The sequence below is a fragment of the Montipora foliosa genome, chromosome 9 (genome assembly GCF_036669935.1).
Source record: "Montipora foliosa isolate CH-2021 chromosome 9, ASM3666993v2, whole genome shotgun sequence".
Lineage (NCBI taxonomy): Eukaryota > Metazoa > Cnidaria > Anthozoa > Scleractinia > Acroporidae > Montipora > Montipora foliosa.
In genome coordinates this window covers 46,531,076-46,545,109 of record NC_090877.1, presented here as the reverse complement: position 1 = coordinate 46,545,109, position 14,034 = coordinate 46,531,076, and the positions used below count along the sequence as shown (strand labels likewise).

Below are 14,034 nucleotides of genomic sequence, written 5' to 3'. Positions count from 1 at the left end.
TTATTCTGCCGACGGCCTTTTTTTTTTTTTAAACTTTGCACGAAAAATGGTTAACCAGCACTGAATAATCATGGTGACCGCACTGTTTAGGGACTCATCGCCATTCATCAAAAACGTTAAAAGAAGATTCGGGTTTGCCTCGGTGTAAAAACCTGTGAAACTTTTTCTTTGTTTTGTTAGCTCGTGGTAGGGTTAGGTTATTGTTTGATGTTTTTTTGCTCTTTTGTTTTCCTTTGTGTTAAGTCATCTGTGAGTTTCACAGGTTTTTACACCGAGGATGAGCCGAAGATTCGGAAAAAGCCTTTAACAACCAAATACAAAAAAGAAGTCAACTAAAATAATAATGAAGATTACATGTCTTCGTCCGGGGGATTTTGAGATGGTCTCCCATTCAAGTACTAACTCCACCCGAACGGGATTAACTTTAGTGGATACTATTGCATCAATTTATACGTAATCGGCTATGAAAATGCTAACACGAAAACGACAGAAACATTTGACAGCAAAATAAATCGTGCAAAAAAATGAAAATAAAAGGGGTAATCAGGCCTCACACTCTCACTCTTTATGAGTCAATACTCGCCTAGTAATGACACTGTTTGGGGACTCCATCGCCATTCATCAAAAACGTGAAAAGAAGATTACAGAAAAGCCTTAAATAGTCCAAATAGTGCAGTAACGCGGCGCTGTATAATTGTCAACTGAGCTGCGTTTTGTCTTCCAGGAAGTTGAAGTTATCCTTGCGTAATATGTAGCTCAAATAGTACACGATATTGTTTTGGTACCGTATATCATTATAGTGCCTATTTTTCAGGTGTCTGTAAAGTGGCAAATTGCTTTAATCACTCACTGAAAAACCCATTAAACAAACCGGTCTGAACTGGTCAGACTTGGGACCTGGGGAACCCAGGAGTCAATGGGTTAAATTGTCCAGTCAGTTCTACCTTCCGTCTATATCCCGCACTTCAAAACATACATTTATTTCACTCATCATTCCTTTCACGGAAACAAATGAGCCCAACAAATTGACCCGCTCCCAAAGCTCAGTTGTTAGAGTACTGCACGGCCGGCATCGGAGAGGTCAAGGCTACGAATCCCGTCGGATTTTTGAGATAAGGCCCAGCTCTTTACAACCTCTAATTTCATTGGATCCCTTTAGGACGCAGCTCTGTTTTCTGAACCAATCCCGAGAGCCGTTGTTATAGCTGTGCACTGACCCGAATTTTTCAGATGTCTTTGAAGCGACAATTGTCTAAATTATCCACTTGAGTGCGAGGATCACTTCTACCTTCCAACAATAACCGTTGTAAGTGAAGAGGACTCGCACAAAAGAGATGTGAGTTGTAAGCTCCTACTTGTGTACTCCATTTTTCCCGCATCCAAGACTGCATCGGTGACATCATATCAGACAGGCTTAACCCTTTGATTCCCAGGATTGATGATTACGTAAGTTCTCCTCTCTATTTCATACACTGTCAGGGGGAACAAGTATTGAGAATGAAGATTATTATCAGCTTAAGGGGTATTGTTATGGTTTAATGAATAAGGTTTGATGAATAAGAAGTTATTCATCAATGGACTACGTGTTAAAGAATAAAGTTTTTGATGAATGAGAAGTTATGTAATTCCCAGAGCGGATGTAAAGGTTGATATAGCATGCGTTCCCGCATTAACATTTTTGTAAGTTAGTTATTGAGTAAGATTAAAAGTTTTTCGGTCGGCCGTTTTATCCGCGGGCCATTTCTTGCGTACGGACACAACAGGTATGATCCCGATATAACACCAAATTCTTCTGACCAGCCAACCACGACATCTATGGAAGGAGTCAGGAGAATGATCTTTTAGATCAAGTAAAAGGGTTAATACGACTGCATAATCAGATTCATGGTACAGTGTCGCTTTTAGCCTGAGAGGTTCTAGCTTGCAACAAGCTTCGCGGCGGGGAAATTGGCGAGCGATGCAAGCCAAGCGAGCCTGGACTTCGCTGGTCAGTACATTTTCGTTCCGTACTCTCTTTTCGTACGACTGGACTCCTATTATGACAGTTCTATAATATCACCGGGAAGTCTGAAAGCAATCCTGGGAATCACAAATATTTTCTTTTAAACACAATCCCGGAACCCTAATCCGGGAATGTTCGCAAACCAACCCTTTCACCTTATCAAGGTGCAAAATATGATTATTTTTTATTATATTCAACAAATAAATGCTTTCCTCCCTAATCCCGTTGTAAACGGATATAATCACAAGATGAGAAATAACGTACACAGCGAAACATCAATCAGAAACCTTCACGACAAAGCTAAGCACTTTAAATTCAAGGCTTACTAGGTCCTATTATTTTTCAGCAGTAAATAAATGCTCTTTACATAAAAACGTAGCGTCTTGATCTTCCATGGTGAAGCGGAAAAAGTTACACAACATAACAGATTGAAGCTCTAGGTTCAAAATCAGGTCAAGTGAACGCGTTTTTCTTATATGCTTCGCAGTACCACAAGTCCTGGAACACAATGTTCTAAATTAACGACTCACACATAACTTAGAGCAAAATACTGTTTTTGTGCTTGTAGTTTAATTCGTGTGATGTTACTATTTTGACAAATTTTAATCCAATCCATTCGCTCATCTTCGCTACTACTGTCGGTGCAGATTTTCAAAAGATACACGACCACTTTTTCCCGTTCCATACTTAGGGGTGGCGAATGGTTCATCAAAAATTCTGGGTCTCGCAAAATTTCAGTCGAATTTCACGGGTCTCGCAGTCTCGTTTTTTGAGCGATTATGTGCGTCTCGCAGTCTCGTTTTTTATATGAAGGTGTCAAACACTTTGAAGTCTCGGTCTCGCAATCTAAAAAGTCAAAATGTCTCGGGCTCGCAAAGAAAAACGCTGGTCTCGCCGTCTCGCAAAGTCTCGCATTTACCATTCGCCACCCCTATACTTCACACTGAAATGTTTGTAGGGGTGGGGTTCGATTCCCCGGCGAGTTTGGCGTGCTGGGGCACCCCCGTTTGAGGTGGACCGTTGTTGTGTTGGGGATTAGTCGGTATGTCAAAGGTTGCTGCTTAAGGGTCGCCCGGTCTTTCCATCTTGCCCTGATTACCCATGATGCACTCAAGAGTGATCTCAAATGAAAGTAAAATAGCTGTGAGTGATGCCATCACAAAGCATGTGCGTATCAGAGAAAGTTGACACGATTAAAAATCGCGAAACGTGACAAGCTACGATTTCAGTGTGTACTTAGAATTCTGGGTCAAATACAAGTCAGCATGAATAATTAAATTATTTACATATTGAGAGGCAGTTTTTTGGTAAGTCATCATGTTCTGTGGCACGTTTACATCTCGTATAATTATAACTAAAGCAAACCACTTGACTTCGGCGGGAAGGGGGGGGGGGATAGGGGGTCTTTGGTTAATTAATTAATTCCGGGCTCCTGAAAAAATCACTCGGGCTACTAACTTTTAATGTTGGAAGCCCGAAGGGCTCCCAGAAAATTATCTTAGGCAGCACCCTTGAATTGTCTCACAGGCACTGCACTCCCCACTGGGGGCCTGGCAATTCGCCTTAAACATAAAAAAACGACCTATCATTAACCATCATTTTGTTGTTGTTTTTTTTTTTTCATAGAAAATGGGTGGTACTATTTCATACTGTTCTACTACGAATGTTTAATCCCAGGCTAGAGAACTCAATTTTTCATTCTGTTTGGTAGGAAAACTGAACAAGGTTAGGAGGGACATTTTGTGACGATCACTACCCTGCTTGGTAGAGGGTTCCCTGATTTCCCTCTAACAAGAAGGAAAGGAGGAAACCTCTCCACGGATCTTCCCGATGCCGTCCACAACTTTAGGGGATTAATTAAACACTTAATAACCTGTTTAAAGCCCGCTATAACCAGCCAGTTTGAATTTTAACGCCTGCTTAATGGCGGAAGAGTGGAGATGACGCTACGTGGACGTCATGTCGCGCATGCGTGACAGAACCTCGAGGAGATCGATCCGTGCAAAGGTTTCCTTCTCTGCCAAGCTGGGTAAACGACTACCACATAACCTACGCAAATTTTGCAACAGCACCAATATCGGTAGGAAAGGAAATCACCAGTAGTCCGCTCAATGCTTACTCTAATTTCACTAAGCTTGGCTTCGTTTACTAATAGTCTTCAAACCGAATTCGTATCATTTATCCAAGGACTCCACACTCCGCCAAAGTTGTCCGGATTAGATCGAGGATCAATCGGTTTGTTCCTGGGCGGCACCATAGTGTTGTTGTATTGCTCCAGCCAGTGCAACATGCTGGCCAAAACTTCAGGTTCCGCCTTGGCTTGGTTAACGTATTCACAGGGATCTTCTTCGATGTTGAACAAGCACGGACCTGCCTCTTTTGTGCACTCGGGTGGGGAACTTGGTGGCTTGCCACATGTGACGACGGCGTTTTTTAAAGCCGCAGTCCCCCTGAATAAGCGGGAGGAGTCATCCGATCCAGGAGGGGCGTACCATCCGTTCCACTGTGATCCTTTGAAAGAGAAAGAGACGAGTTAGTTGATGATCACAGTTCTCTAATCTAGATGTCATTGGCGGACGGTCTATCGTCTGATAACTCATCAGTAGATCTGCTTTTTATTAATGATTGTCTGTCTGTCTGCCTGACCTTCCAACTACGTATCCTTCACACACTAATGTCTGCGCCCTTCTGCGGGTCGGTTTCCCCATCTCCGGTTCTGTCCATTAGCGTGTCTGTTGATCTATTCCTATGCCTGTTATAGGTAATTGTCTGTCGTCATTGTCTGTTTTTTTTTACATATTTGGAGCGTTTACTCTTAAGAGCAGAATCAGTATGCCTATCTAGAGAGCTCACGCAGTGTCTGTTTCTTCACCCATCTTTCTTCGAACCTTTTTACTTCAATCTTTGTCTACCCTTCCTGTTACTTCTGTCTCGACGTCTTTTACTCTACCAACTAAAGATCGCTTTCAGTAACTATCCGTCTGCCTATTAGTCAGTTTATATTCCTTCGCTTTGTCCTTTCTACCACTCGTCAGCGTTTCTGTCTCTCTCTTTATCCACAAATGTCATGGCGAGACATCAGTCCTTCACCTGTTGATCTATGTCACAATGAGTGTCCGTACGCTTGTCTTTAACTCGGACTCTCGGAATCTCATCACCGTGGAGAATTTCCTCCATAAACTCGTTTGACGCCAAAACGTTTTGTGTTGACCCACCTGTCTGTTTACCGGTCTATCCGGCTTTCTGTTAGCCTGTCGGGCTATCGACCTGTCTACTGTTCACTTACCTGTATGTCAATCTGATTTTTCTGTCAATAAATTTTACTGGGCGGTGAGTTCCTTGTCAGGCTCTCTCTTCTGTCTCCTGACATCGAAGACTGAGAGAGCCTCCTCGCAGGCTAGGTTGCTTGTCATGCACGGTATGAGCACAAACAAAAGTAACGTTGGATTTGCAGGTTAAATTCCGCTTTAACACAAGAGCACTCAATGGACTTGTCCGGCTTCAGTGCCCCTGGATTCGACACAAAGGGAACCTCCATTCTGGCAAAAGAACAACTTTAAACTACTGAAACAGCAAATAATGTTTGCAATCAACATTGTAAAATGAAATCATTGAACTTTCAGAATCGCTTGTGTTTTGCTTTCAACTTCATGAGCGCAGCTATCTTGAATAAAGGTGACGTGTTACAATTACCCTATCGTCAAAAAAAAAAAGATCTTTGTGTCAGAACAACAGGGCACGCAACACGTGCATACTCATTCAGGATGGCGCCGGCTGGGAGTTGAAAGTGAAAATAAGCGATTCTAAAATATTTTATTCTTTTCCGAACAAAGTTGATTGCAAACGTTATTTTTTCCGGTTTAAAGGAGATCTTTAGAGAGAGTAGAGGTTCCCTTTAATTAATCACAAGTCTTTGCAAATAGCCAACTCGTTCTCTCCTTCCAGTTGGGATTCTTATACATGACTGTTCTGTTCCGTTGAAATTGTTTCTTTCAAATTTTTTAACTACCTTGATGGCTACAGTGTAAGCGCACTTTCAATAGGAAAAATGGCCGTTTTCACACTAGAAGACGAGCAAATCGTCTGGACGGACAACACGTCTGATGAGAAAACGGGACGAACAAATCTTCAGACGACTCAGTAGTCTAAAATTGTCCGTTTAGGAAGACGACTTTTCAAAGACGATTTCTCTGTCTAGACGAACAATTCGACCTAAGTCCGAAGTAACGTTAACCGAACAAATAGACAAATTAACCAGAATGGAGAAATGAAACTAGCGATAAAAGCGATGGTTTATGGGAAGTTTTCAACATGGCGGGAGGAAGAATAGTGGGCGCGAAAGGTGAGGCAGCCAAGCCATACCTAGTGCCAGTCTTCACGTGCTCAAACTTATCCAGTTTGCCCCTCCATTTGTCCGTCTTTCACAATACTAGCGGGATTGGTCGTCTTGAATTCGCATTTGTCGACTAAACCGTAGGACGATTTGTCCGTTTGGAAGACTTTTTTTGTCTTCTAGTGTGAAAATGGCCAATGCTTACTCATATTTAAGACAAGCTTCCAATTTCTGAATCGATACGCAGCAGCTCCACTTTCTGGATCAATGTTGTGAAGGATCTCAACTCGAGGAGAGTCAGTAGGTTCTGACAGCGTCTTCCACATATCAAAGCCATCAATATTAGTAAGTTGATGAATATCTCCTCCTGCGACAGAATATAGCGTTGGAAGCCAGTCTGTCACGTGCATTAGGTCCATGCTCACTCGGCCTTTAGAGGAAAGAAGAGGACTGTGTATAAACCCCGCCCCACGGACACCTCCTGTGGACAAAAAGAAAATTCATCTATATTAGCCCCTTTCAATATAAGGGGGTGGGAGAGAGATGAAATTTCCGTTAGTCTGAATTGTAATGCCAAACAAAACTAAGTTTTAAAACTTTTCGAAGCGAGTGCCTGGCAATACCATCTGCCCACCTATTTTGAGGAGATTATGCAATAAAAAGCAAAACTATGCTTTGTCGTAAATACTCTTTTTCTTGCCCATCTTAGGTCAATCAAAATTTAGACGCAATCAGCAGTGACAATCTGAACATTACAAAAAAGCGCATTGTTTGATTATTTCCTTGACGTTTGACATACATCCTCAAATTTGAACTTTTTATATGTAACATAAGTAACTATTAAGTAAACAATAAACTTGGTGTGACAAATAATGGAAAATAAAAGAACACAAACGGCTTATACTAGTTGGTAAAGATACAGCTTTTCAATTTTACCATATTCATTTAGGGACGATCTCATTTTGAATGCTACTTGTTATGGCTCAAAGTATCGGGCGGTCAACACTTGCAAAAGTACTAAAATCGCTTGGCATGCTGATGCAGGGCTTGCGCATTCTCGGCAAAGGAAACGCGGTAAGCCACTGGTACGCCCCGCCCTAAAATATCAAAAGAAAAGGCGACTTTTGTAGCAGGAAGACAGACAGGTGGTGTTTGGAGAACGCAGATCTACTGTAGCGTACTTATTTCCAATGAATTTGCATTTCAAAGACCATCAGGAATTAATAATCATGTGATGTGGATGTTCTCCTCAAAAGTCGATTTGTTCGTAATCTCTCGATTACAGTCCGAAACCCGTGCGAAACTTTCCTTTAGAGTCCAGTTCTCTATACATTAAGGCAACTCTTTCTCTCTTCAAACAGAAATGTAAAATGCAGTGGTATTTAAAAGAGAAAGGAAAACAATATTGATTTTACTGGTGCCCTTTCGAGACAATGAAGACAAAAGTCTTTACCTTCCCAAAGTGTGGCCTTGACGCCCCTCAGAGGAAAGTTACACGCCGAGTTCATGTCAAAGCCTGCTGCCGGTCCGCCATTATCCGTAGAGAACACGATCACAGAATTGTTATACAACCCTTTGGTTTTGAGCGCATCAAGAACCTGCAAGATTATTAATTGTAATTTGCTCACCTTCCCAAAGCGTACGCTTAACGCCCCTAAGTGGAAAGTTGCAAGCCCAGTTCATGTCAAAACCTGCTGCCGGTCCACCGTTATCAGTAGAGAACACGATCACGGAGTTATCATACAACCCTCTGGATTTCAGTGCGTCAATAACCTGCGTTTCAAACAAAACGCTCCTTCTAAATCCAACCACTTTGGGCTCGAGCTTGAAAAGGATTCAAGGTCAGTTACACTGTAGTTTTACCCGTGCTAAAAAGTAGTTGAATGTAATGTTTTTATTTCGTTTCTCTTTGTTGTTGTTGTTGTTTTCGTTATTCGTTTTTGTTTTTTGGGGGCTGGTGTTCTATACCTCCCCCAATAGTTTTGACAGACAGGCAAATGAAGCACTCGATTTCTTGAAATTCGATGTAGAAATTTCAAGCACCTTTAGTTTTTCGTTTTCGGTGACTTAGACGCAGTTCACCGTTCAAAGGGGAACATTTTAATGCCATGTAAAATCATTGCATTTGGAAAATTATTACTCATATCGATATACAAGAGCACCCCCCAAGCTGACCGCGATTTCCCATAATTTTACCCTGTTCTTTAGTCCTTAAAGTGTGAATTCTTTGATTACCTACACTGTAAGTGATTTCAATGAATTGAGAAAGCGTATGGGCGTCGCATATGTGCCATGGTAATAACACAGTTGTTTCCTGCCTGCCTAGTGTATCCAAGGAAATTTGTAGAACACCTACAGTATGAAGCTTTGACGTTTACAAGGTGCTTTCAAAACGTCATCAGCAGCATCCAAAGGCGATTATAGCACAATCCTAAGGCGCAATCGATTGTTTAATGAATAATTCTCCAACTCCCCATCGAGAGCAATGTTAACCTCCCTTGCGTCTCCTCTCCCCCCCCCCCCCCCCCAAACAAAAAAGCATCTTTGACAAAGTACCTTTCCAACACCCTGATCAAGAGATGACACCATTGCAGCAAATATTCGCCTGTTCTCATCATGTATACTTGAGAACTTCGCGATTTCTTCCGGAGGCGCTTGAAGCGGCTGAATGTAGTTTGCACTATGAACCGCTTGGTAAGGAAGATACAAAAATAGTGGCTGCGAGGGATCGTGCTTTTGAATGACATCGACAGCTACGTCCGTAAACAGCTCAGAACTGTACTCACCCCAGGCAGTCCACACGGGCTGAGAAATAAACAGGTTAGAGAGGCATAAACGTCATACAATAAGGACATCTTTTCTTCATCAACGTACCTTTGAGTTTGCTCACAGAACGCAACATGCTATTTACAAATTGACTTCAAAAGGTAAAAGAAATTGTTCAACCTCGTTAAATCTACAATTTTAACCCTTTCCCTTGGATAACGAGCCAGTTATTAGCCATCAGAGGAGTAACAAAGGAGCGTCATTGCTCAGAGATTATCGGATTCAAAATTTCCAGAGATATATGCGTGAGGCCAAGATGGCTGGATATTGGCCAAGTTCTTTTTTTGCGTGTTTATGAGCCACGAGGAAGTCGAGGTCCATAAATACGTAAAAAAGAACCAGGGCCCGGTTGTTCGAAAGCCGATTAACTCAATCCAGGATTAGCGTAGAATTTTCTTTCATGTTTTCAACTTTTTGGTGAAAGTTTCTTTTGCTTATTTTTGTTTATCAAGAGTGACTTCTTCCAATGTAAATTTTTGCCGACTATCAGCGTTGAACAGCATTAGGGAGTAGAGAAATAAACTCCTTGGTTATTTTATAATCTGGGATTAGCGTTAACCGGCTTTTGAACAACCGGGCCCAGGCCAATATCCAGCCATCTTGACCGAACAAGCATGGTCAATAAAGGATTTAGTATATGGGATAAAACACTAAACAATGATCTTTGATCTTGCGGGGCCAAGCGAGAAATCCCGAGCGGGCAAGATAGCTCCATCTTGTCCGCTCGGGTAGCCAATCACAGCACGGGTTTGCTTAATCTTGCCCGCTCACGGATAATAATAAAGCTCGTTACGCAATGCACTTTTACTATTCAGTACCTTGTTCTCGTCTAACTGATTCGAAAAGGATAACCTTGTATACATGAGGAAAAAAACGTAAACAAAAGTTCCCCTATTGCGCTAAATCGAAATGGACAACAAGCCTCTGGATTTTGGAGGTTGCCCTTTTCAACAACAACTGAAAAGGAAGGTTCTCTCAGGAGGATCCCTCGTGAAGCTATTCTACCTCAGTATCATTGTGTAGGTCCAGTCCCCACTCATTTTCTTCATTGTTAGAGTGATCCCAATAATCCTCCTTTCCGCACCAATAACCAAAGAACGAATCAAATCCTCGCTTTGTTGGTGTGTATTCAGTTTGAAAGAATCCAAGATGCCACTGAAAAAAAGAAACGATTTATATCAAGAGTTAGAGGAAACGAAAAAACTGGATAAAGTGAACTGAGTAAAAGAAAATGCTTTAAGGACTTCACTATTCGGACCGGTATACAAGGGAGACGGTAAGTTTACAAACAAGCTGTTACTGCTACTGCTGCTGCTGCTACCCCAGCTGTGACTGAAACCACTAACACTTACCACTGCTACCCCTGCTGTGGCCACTGCTACTCCTACTGGTGCTATTCCTAGTCCTCCTACTGCTAGAGCTAGCTAAACTTTGTCAACACGCGTACATACACGATGAAGGGCAATTCTGCATTCCGCCTATTAGAGCAAATCTGAAGAAAATTCCATCAAACAAAGCAACTGGACCGGAAGCTATCAGCATCCGGATATTAAAGAGACCTTGCCTGCAATATCGACGAGCGTGGCACATGTTTACAACACAAGCATCAATCAAGATATTTTTCCAACTATCTTTAAAGCAGCCAAGGTAACGCCACTTCATAAAAAAAAGGCCAACAAACGAAAGAGGCAACTATCGTCCAAGATCTGTTTTGCCTATAATGTTAAAACCCTTGGAGCGACATGTAGAAACCGCCTATCTTCGATACCTACATGTAACTATGAATAAGTTGTTCTACCAGAATCAGTCTGCCTTCCGCCCTTATCATTCCTGCGAGACTGCACTATTGAACATCTCCGACAAATGGCTAAAGGCTATGGACAATAGTGAGCTGGTAGGAACAGTTTTTCTAGACTTTAGTAAGGCCTTTGATCTACACGTAGTTAGTCATGATATTCTCATAGCAAAGCTCGCCAAGTATCACACTAGCCTAACAGCTATGAATTGGTTTAGGTCCTATTTATCCGAACATAAGCTGAAGTTTGTTCAGTCTCCGGTGTGCTCTCTAGTCCTGCATGCCTAAAGCAGGGGAGTTCCACAGGGCTCAATTTTAGGCCCTCTCCTCTGTGCACGTCGTCTATAGAATAATCTGGGTAACTCATACAAAAAAATTATTTCCCACTCAAATTTCACGATAACGCTACAGAATAATTTCATTATGGAAAACTCCTCACTAGAGCATTTTAAGATTAGTATAACCTTTTAAGCATAATTTTTAAAATTGTAACTGTAAGTAGGTGTTTTTATATTTAGAAGGGTTTTTTTTTTTTTTTGGGGGGGGGGGGGGGGGAAGAGGGCCATTGTGTAAACTACCGGGTAACCGGTAATAATGTATTTCACCCTCGATAAATAAAGTGTTTGTTGTTGTTGTTGTAGTTCCACCAGCACTACTACCACAACCATGGCACCACCACTACCACTACCACTATGTACTACCTCCACTACTGCTTCCATGACCAAGGCACAACCAGCACTATCACTAACACCACCACTACCACTACTACTACCACTACTATTACCACTACTAGAAAAAGCGAAACAAATAATAAAGGTCTAAAGAGAGCGTGACAAAAAGGATGTCCGATAGCCCAGGGGCAGTGGAACAACATTTCGGGCTAGGGCTTTCTTATCGTGGATTGCGCGTGCATGCAAGCATCATTTGAACAAGAGTGTGGCCTTGTTGGTTGGTTTTTAGCAAACTTCTGAGCAGACATAAGTATTTATAATTAGCAGACAGTTCAAGAGAGAAAAAGAAAAAAACAAATCTTTTTGGTGCTTGCTCCTCAGAGACTTGGGCTAGTAAGAACGGGATGAACCCCTGACCAAGAACGGCAAGCTGATCCTTGGAATTTGGTCTCACTCTGCTAAATGCAGGAAATGCACTTAAAAGTCTTGAATCCCAATAATTTTCAAGAGAATCATGTCCCCTGACCTCTTTGTGCTCGAAGGTGGTGCCTTCTCCACTTATTCTTAAAGTGAAGTGGGGAAGAGTTGTGGTAGTCTGGCACATCAACTATTATCTTTACCTTTTGCAAAACAGACTTTGTTTTGTACAGTTTACATGTACCTTTCCCACAGCATGTGTGGCATATCCAAGACCTTTGAGATATTCCGGCAAAAGAGTCTCATTCAAACTGAGTCCATAAGGTTCAGCAGCCAAAATAACACTATGCTGCATGCCTAGAAAACGAAACATCAAAGCAATCAAAAACAGCTTTAACATACCGGTAATCATAAAAATAGAACTAAGAGGTTAAGTGCTCATTTCAAAAGACTTGATCACCTAAGTAATTAGGAATATATATTTTCTAAAACAATTATTGTTCGCCTCAGGCTCAGTGGGTATCAGTGAATAAAAGCCTTGACTTCATCTTGGTTTTTGTTTGCCGATAGTCACCTCGCCTTCCGCGGGTGATTGCCAAATATTTCTATGCATAAATATACATAAATGTAAGTACTAAATAACAACAATAATAATCTCTATCATTACACGTCAACTAACAGGCCCGCCTAGATTAGCTACCTGTAGCTACCTGCCGGCCTCTGCTTTTGAGTAAATAGTTTAAATTAAGAAAATAAAGATTGTTGTTGTTTTAGGGGAGCAGGGATGGTACATCACTCGCCTCCCATTAATGTGGCCTGGGGTTTTGGCATCACATGTAGAATGTTAAGTTTGTTGGTTCTCTAATCTATTCTGACAGGTTTTTTGCCTGGTACTCCAGTTTTCCCCTCTACTAAAAAGCCAACCTACAATTTGATATAATTTGTTTCCATTTGATCTCTGTACAGTGGCCCTAATTAGTGCCCTAACACAAAATACAGATGACACTTAAATAAGGTTCATTATTACTGATGATGATGATGATGATGATAAGTAACAACCATTGAACCGAAGTGGAGGTGGTGGACATTTTCTGAGCTGCGAAGCGGCGAGGTAAATATCCACCACTAGTTATTCGTTATTTAGTTATTATTATTATTATTATTATTATTATTATTATTATTATTATTAATTTATTTTTATTTATTTTTTTATTTTTATTTATTATTATTATTATTATTATTATTATTATTATTATTATTATTAGAGCAGTTTTCAAATGAGTGTCAGAAAACCAAAACCAAAGTAATTACTTTGGCCAATCAAAAAGGACGGAGACGATCCAGTGAACCAATCAAAACTCGTAGTAATTACATGTAGCCGACACAAAGCACGGGAAAATGTGCACGTGCGAGCCACAATTGGTTTTGGTTTCACTTCTGATTGGTTGAAAAAGTGGCGCATGCACTTTGAACCAATCACTTATAGAGTGAAGTAATGCAAAACCAAAGTAATTCGCTAATTACCTTCGACACTCAATTGAAAACTGCTCTATTATTAACGTAAAACATCATTAATAATTAATTAGTGTTTTCGAATTTCTACTTTGATTACCTGTATGAATTGGATACCGCCCAGTCATAATGGCACTTCGTGTTGGGGTACATATATGCTGTACATAATAATTGTTTAGGATGACTCCACTGTTTGCCAGTCCATCCAGGTTTGGAGTTGGAATTTGATTTGAGCCATGAAAACTCACATCATCCCAGCCCTGTCAAAATTTAAAACCTATTTGACGCAAACTTGAACATTTGGACCTGTGTTGTATACCAGACCAAAATTAGTGCTTACAATGGAAAGTGAGGGAATAAAAGATATTTTTAACCCACTGAGCGAGACTTACAGTGCAACGCGCCTTACTGTTGCCACCTAACAAAGTGTTTCAAAACTTATACGCCAATAAGGGTGAGCGAATTTGATTGACAGTCA

General features: G+C 41.1%; 1 protein-coding gene across 2 annotated transcripts in view; it reads right to left on the bottom strand.

Annotated features, from left to right (window-relative positions):
- Positions 1–3,630: 3,630 nt before the first annotated feature.
- Positions 3,631–14,034, bottom strand: part of LOC137970131 (arylsulfatase B-like) — a 13,834-nt gene continuing 3,430 nt past the window's right edge. Inside the window, exons 3-9 of one of the 2 annotated variants that reach the window (XM_068816612.1) lie at positions 13,657–13,816; positions 12,289–12,401; positions 10,167–10,316; positions 8,892–9,140; positions 7,789–7,933; positions 6,541–6,816; positions 3,631–4,513 (exon numbers count right to left, since the gene is read on the bottom strand). In XM_068816612.1, the coding sequence (XP_068672713.1) occupies positions 4,161–4,513; positions 6,541–6,816; positions 7,789–7,933; positions 8,892–9,140; positions 10,167–10,316; positions 12,289–12,401; positions 13,657–13,816 (1,446 nt within the window). In that variant the 3' untranslated portion in view covers positions 3,631–4,160. Of the gene's footprint in view, positions 4,514–6,540; positions 6,817–7,788; positions 7,934–7,963; positions 8,109–8,891; positions 9,141–10,166; positions 10,317–12,288; positions 12,402–13,656; positions 13,817–14,034 lie in introns of both variants that reach the window. The other variant, XM_068816613.1, reaches the window with a different exon arrangement.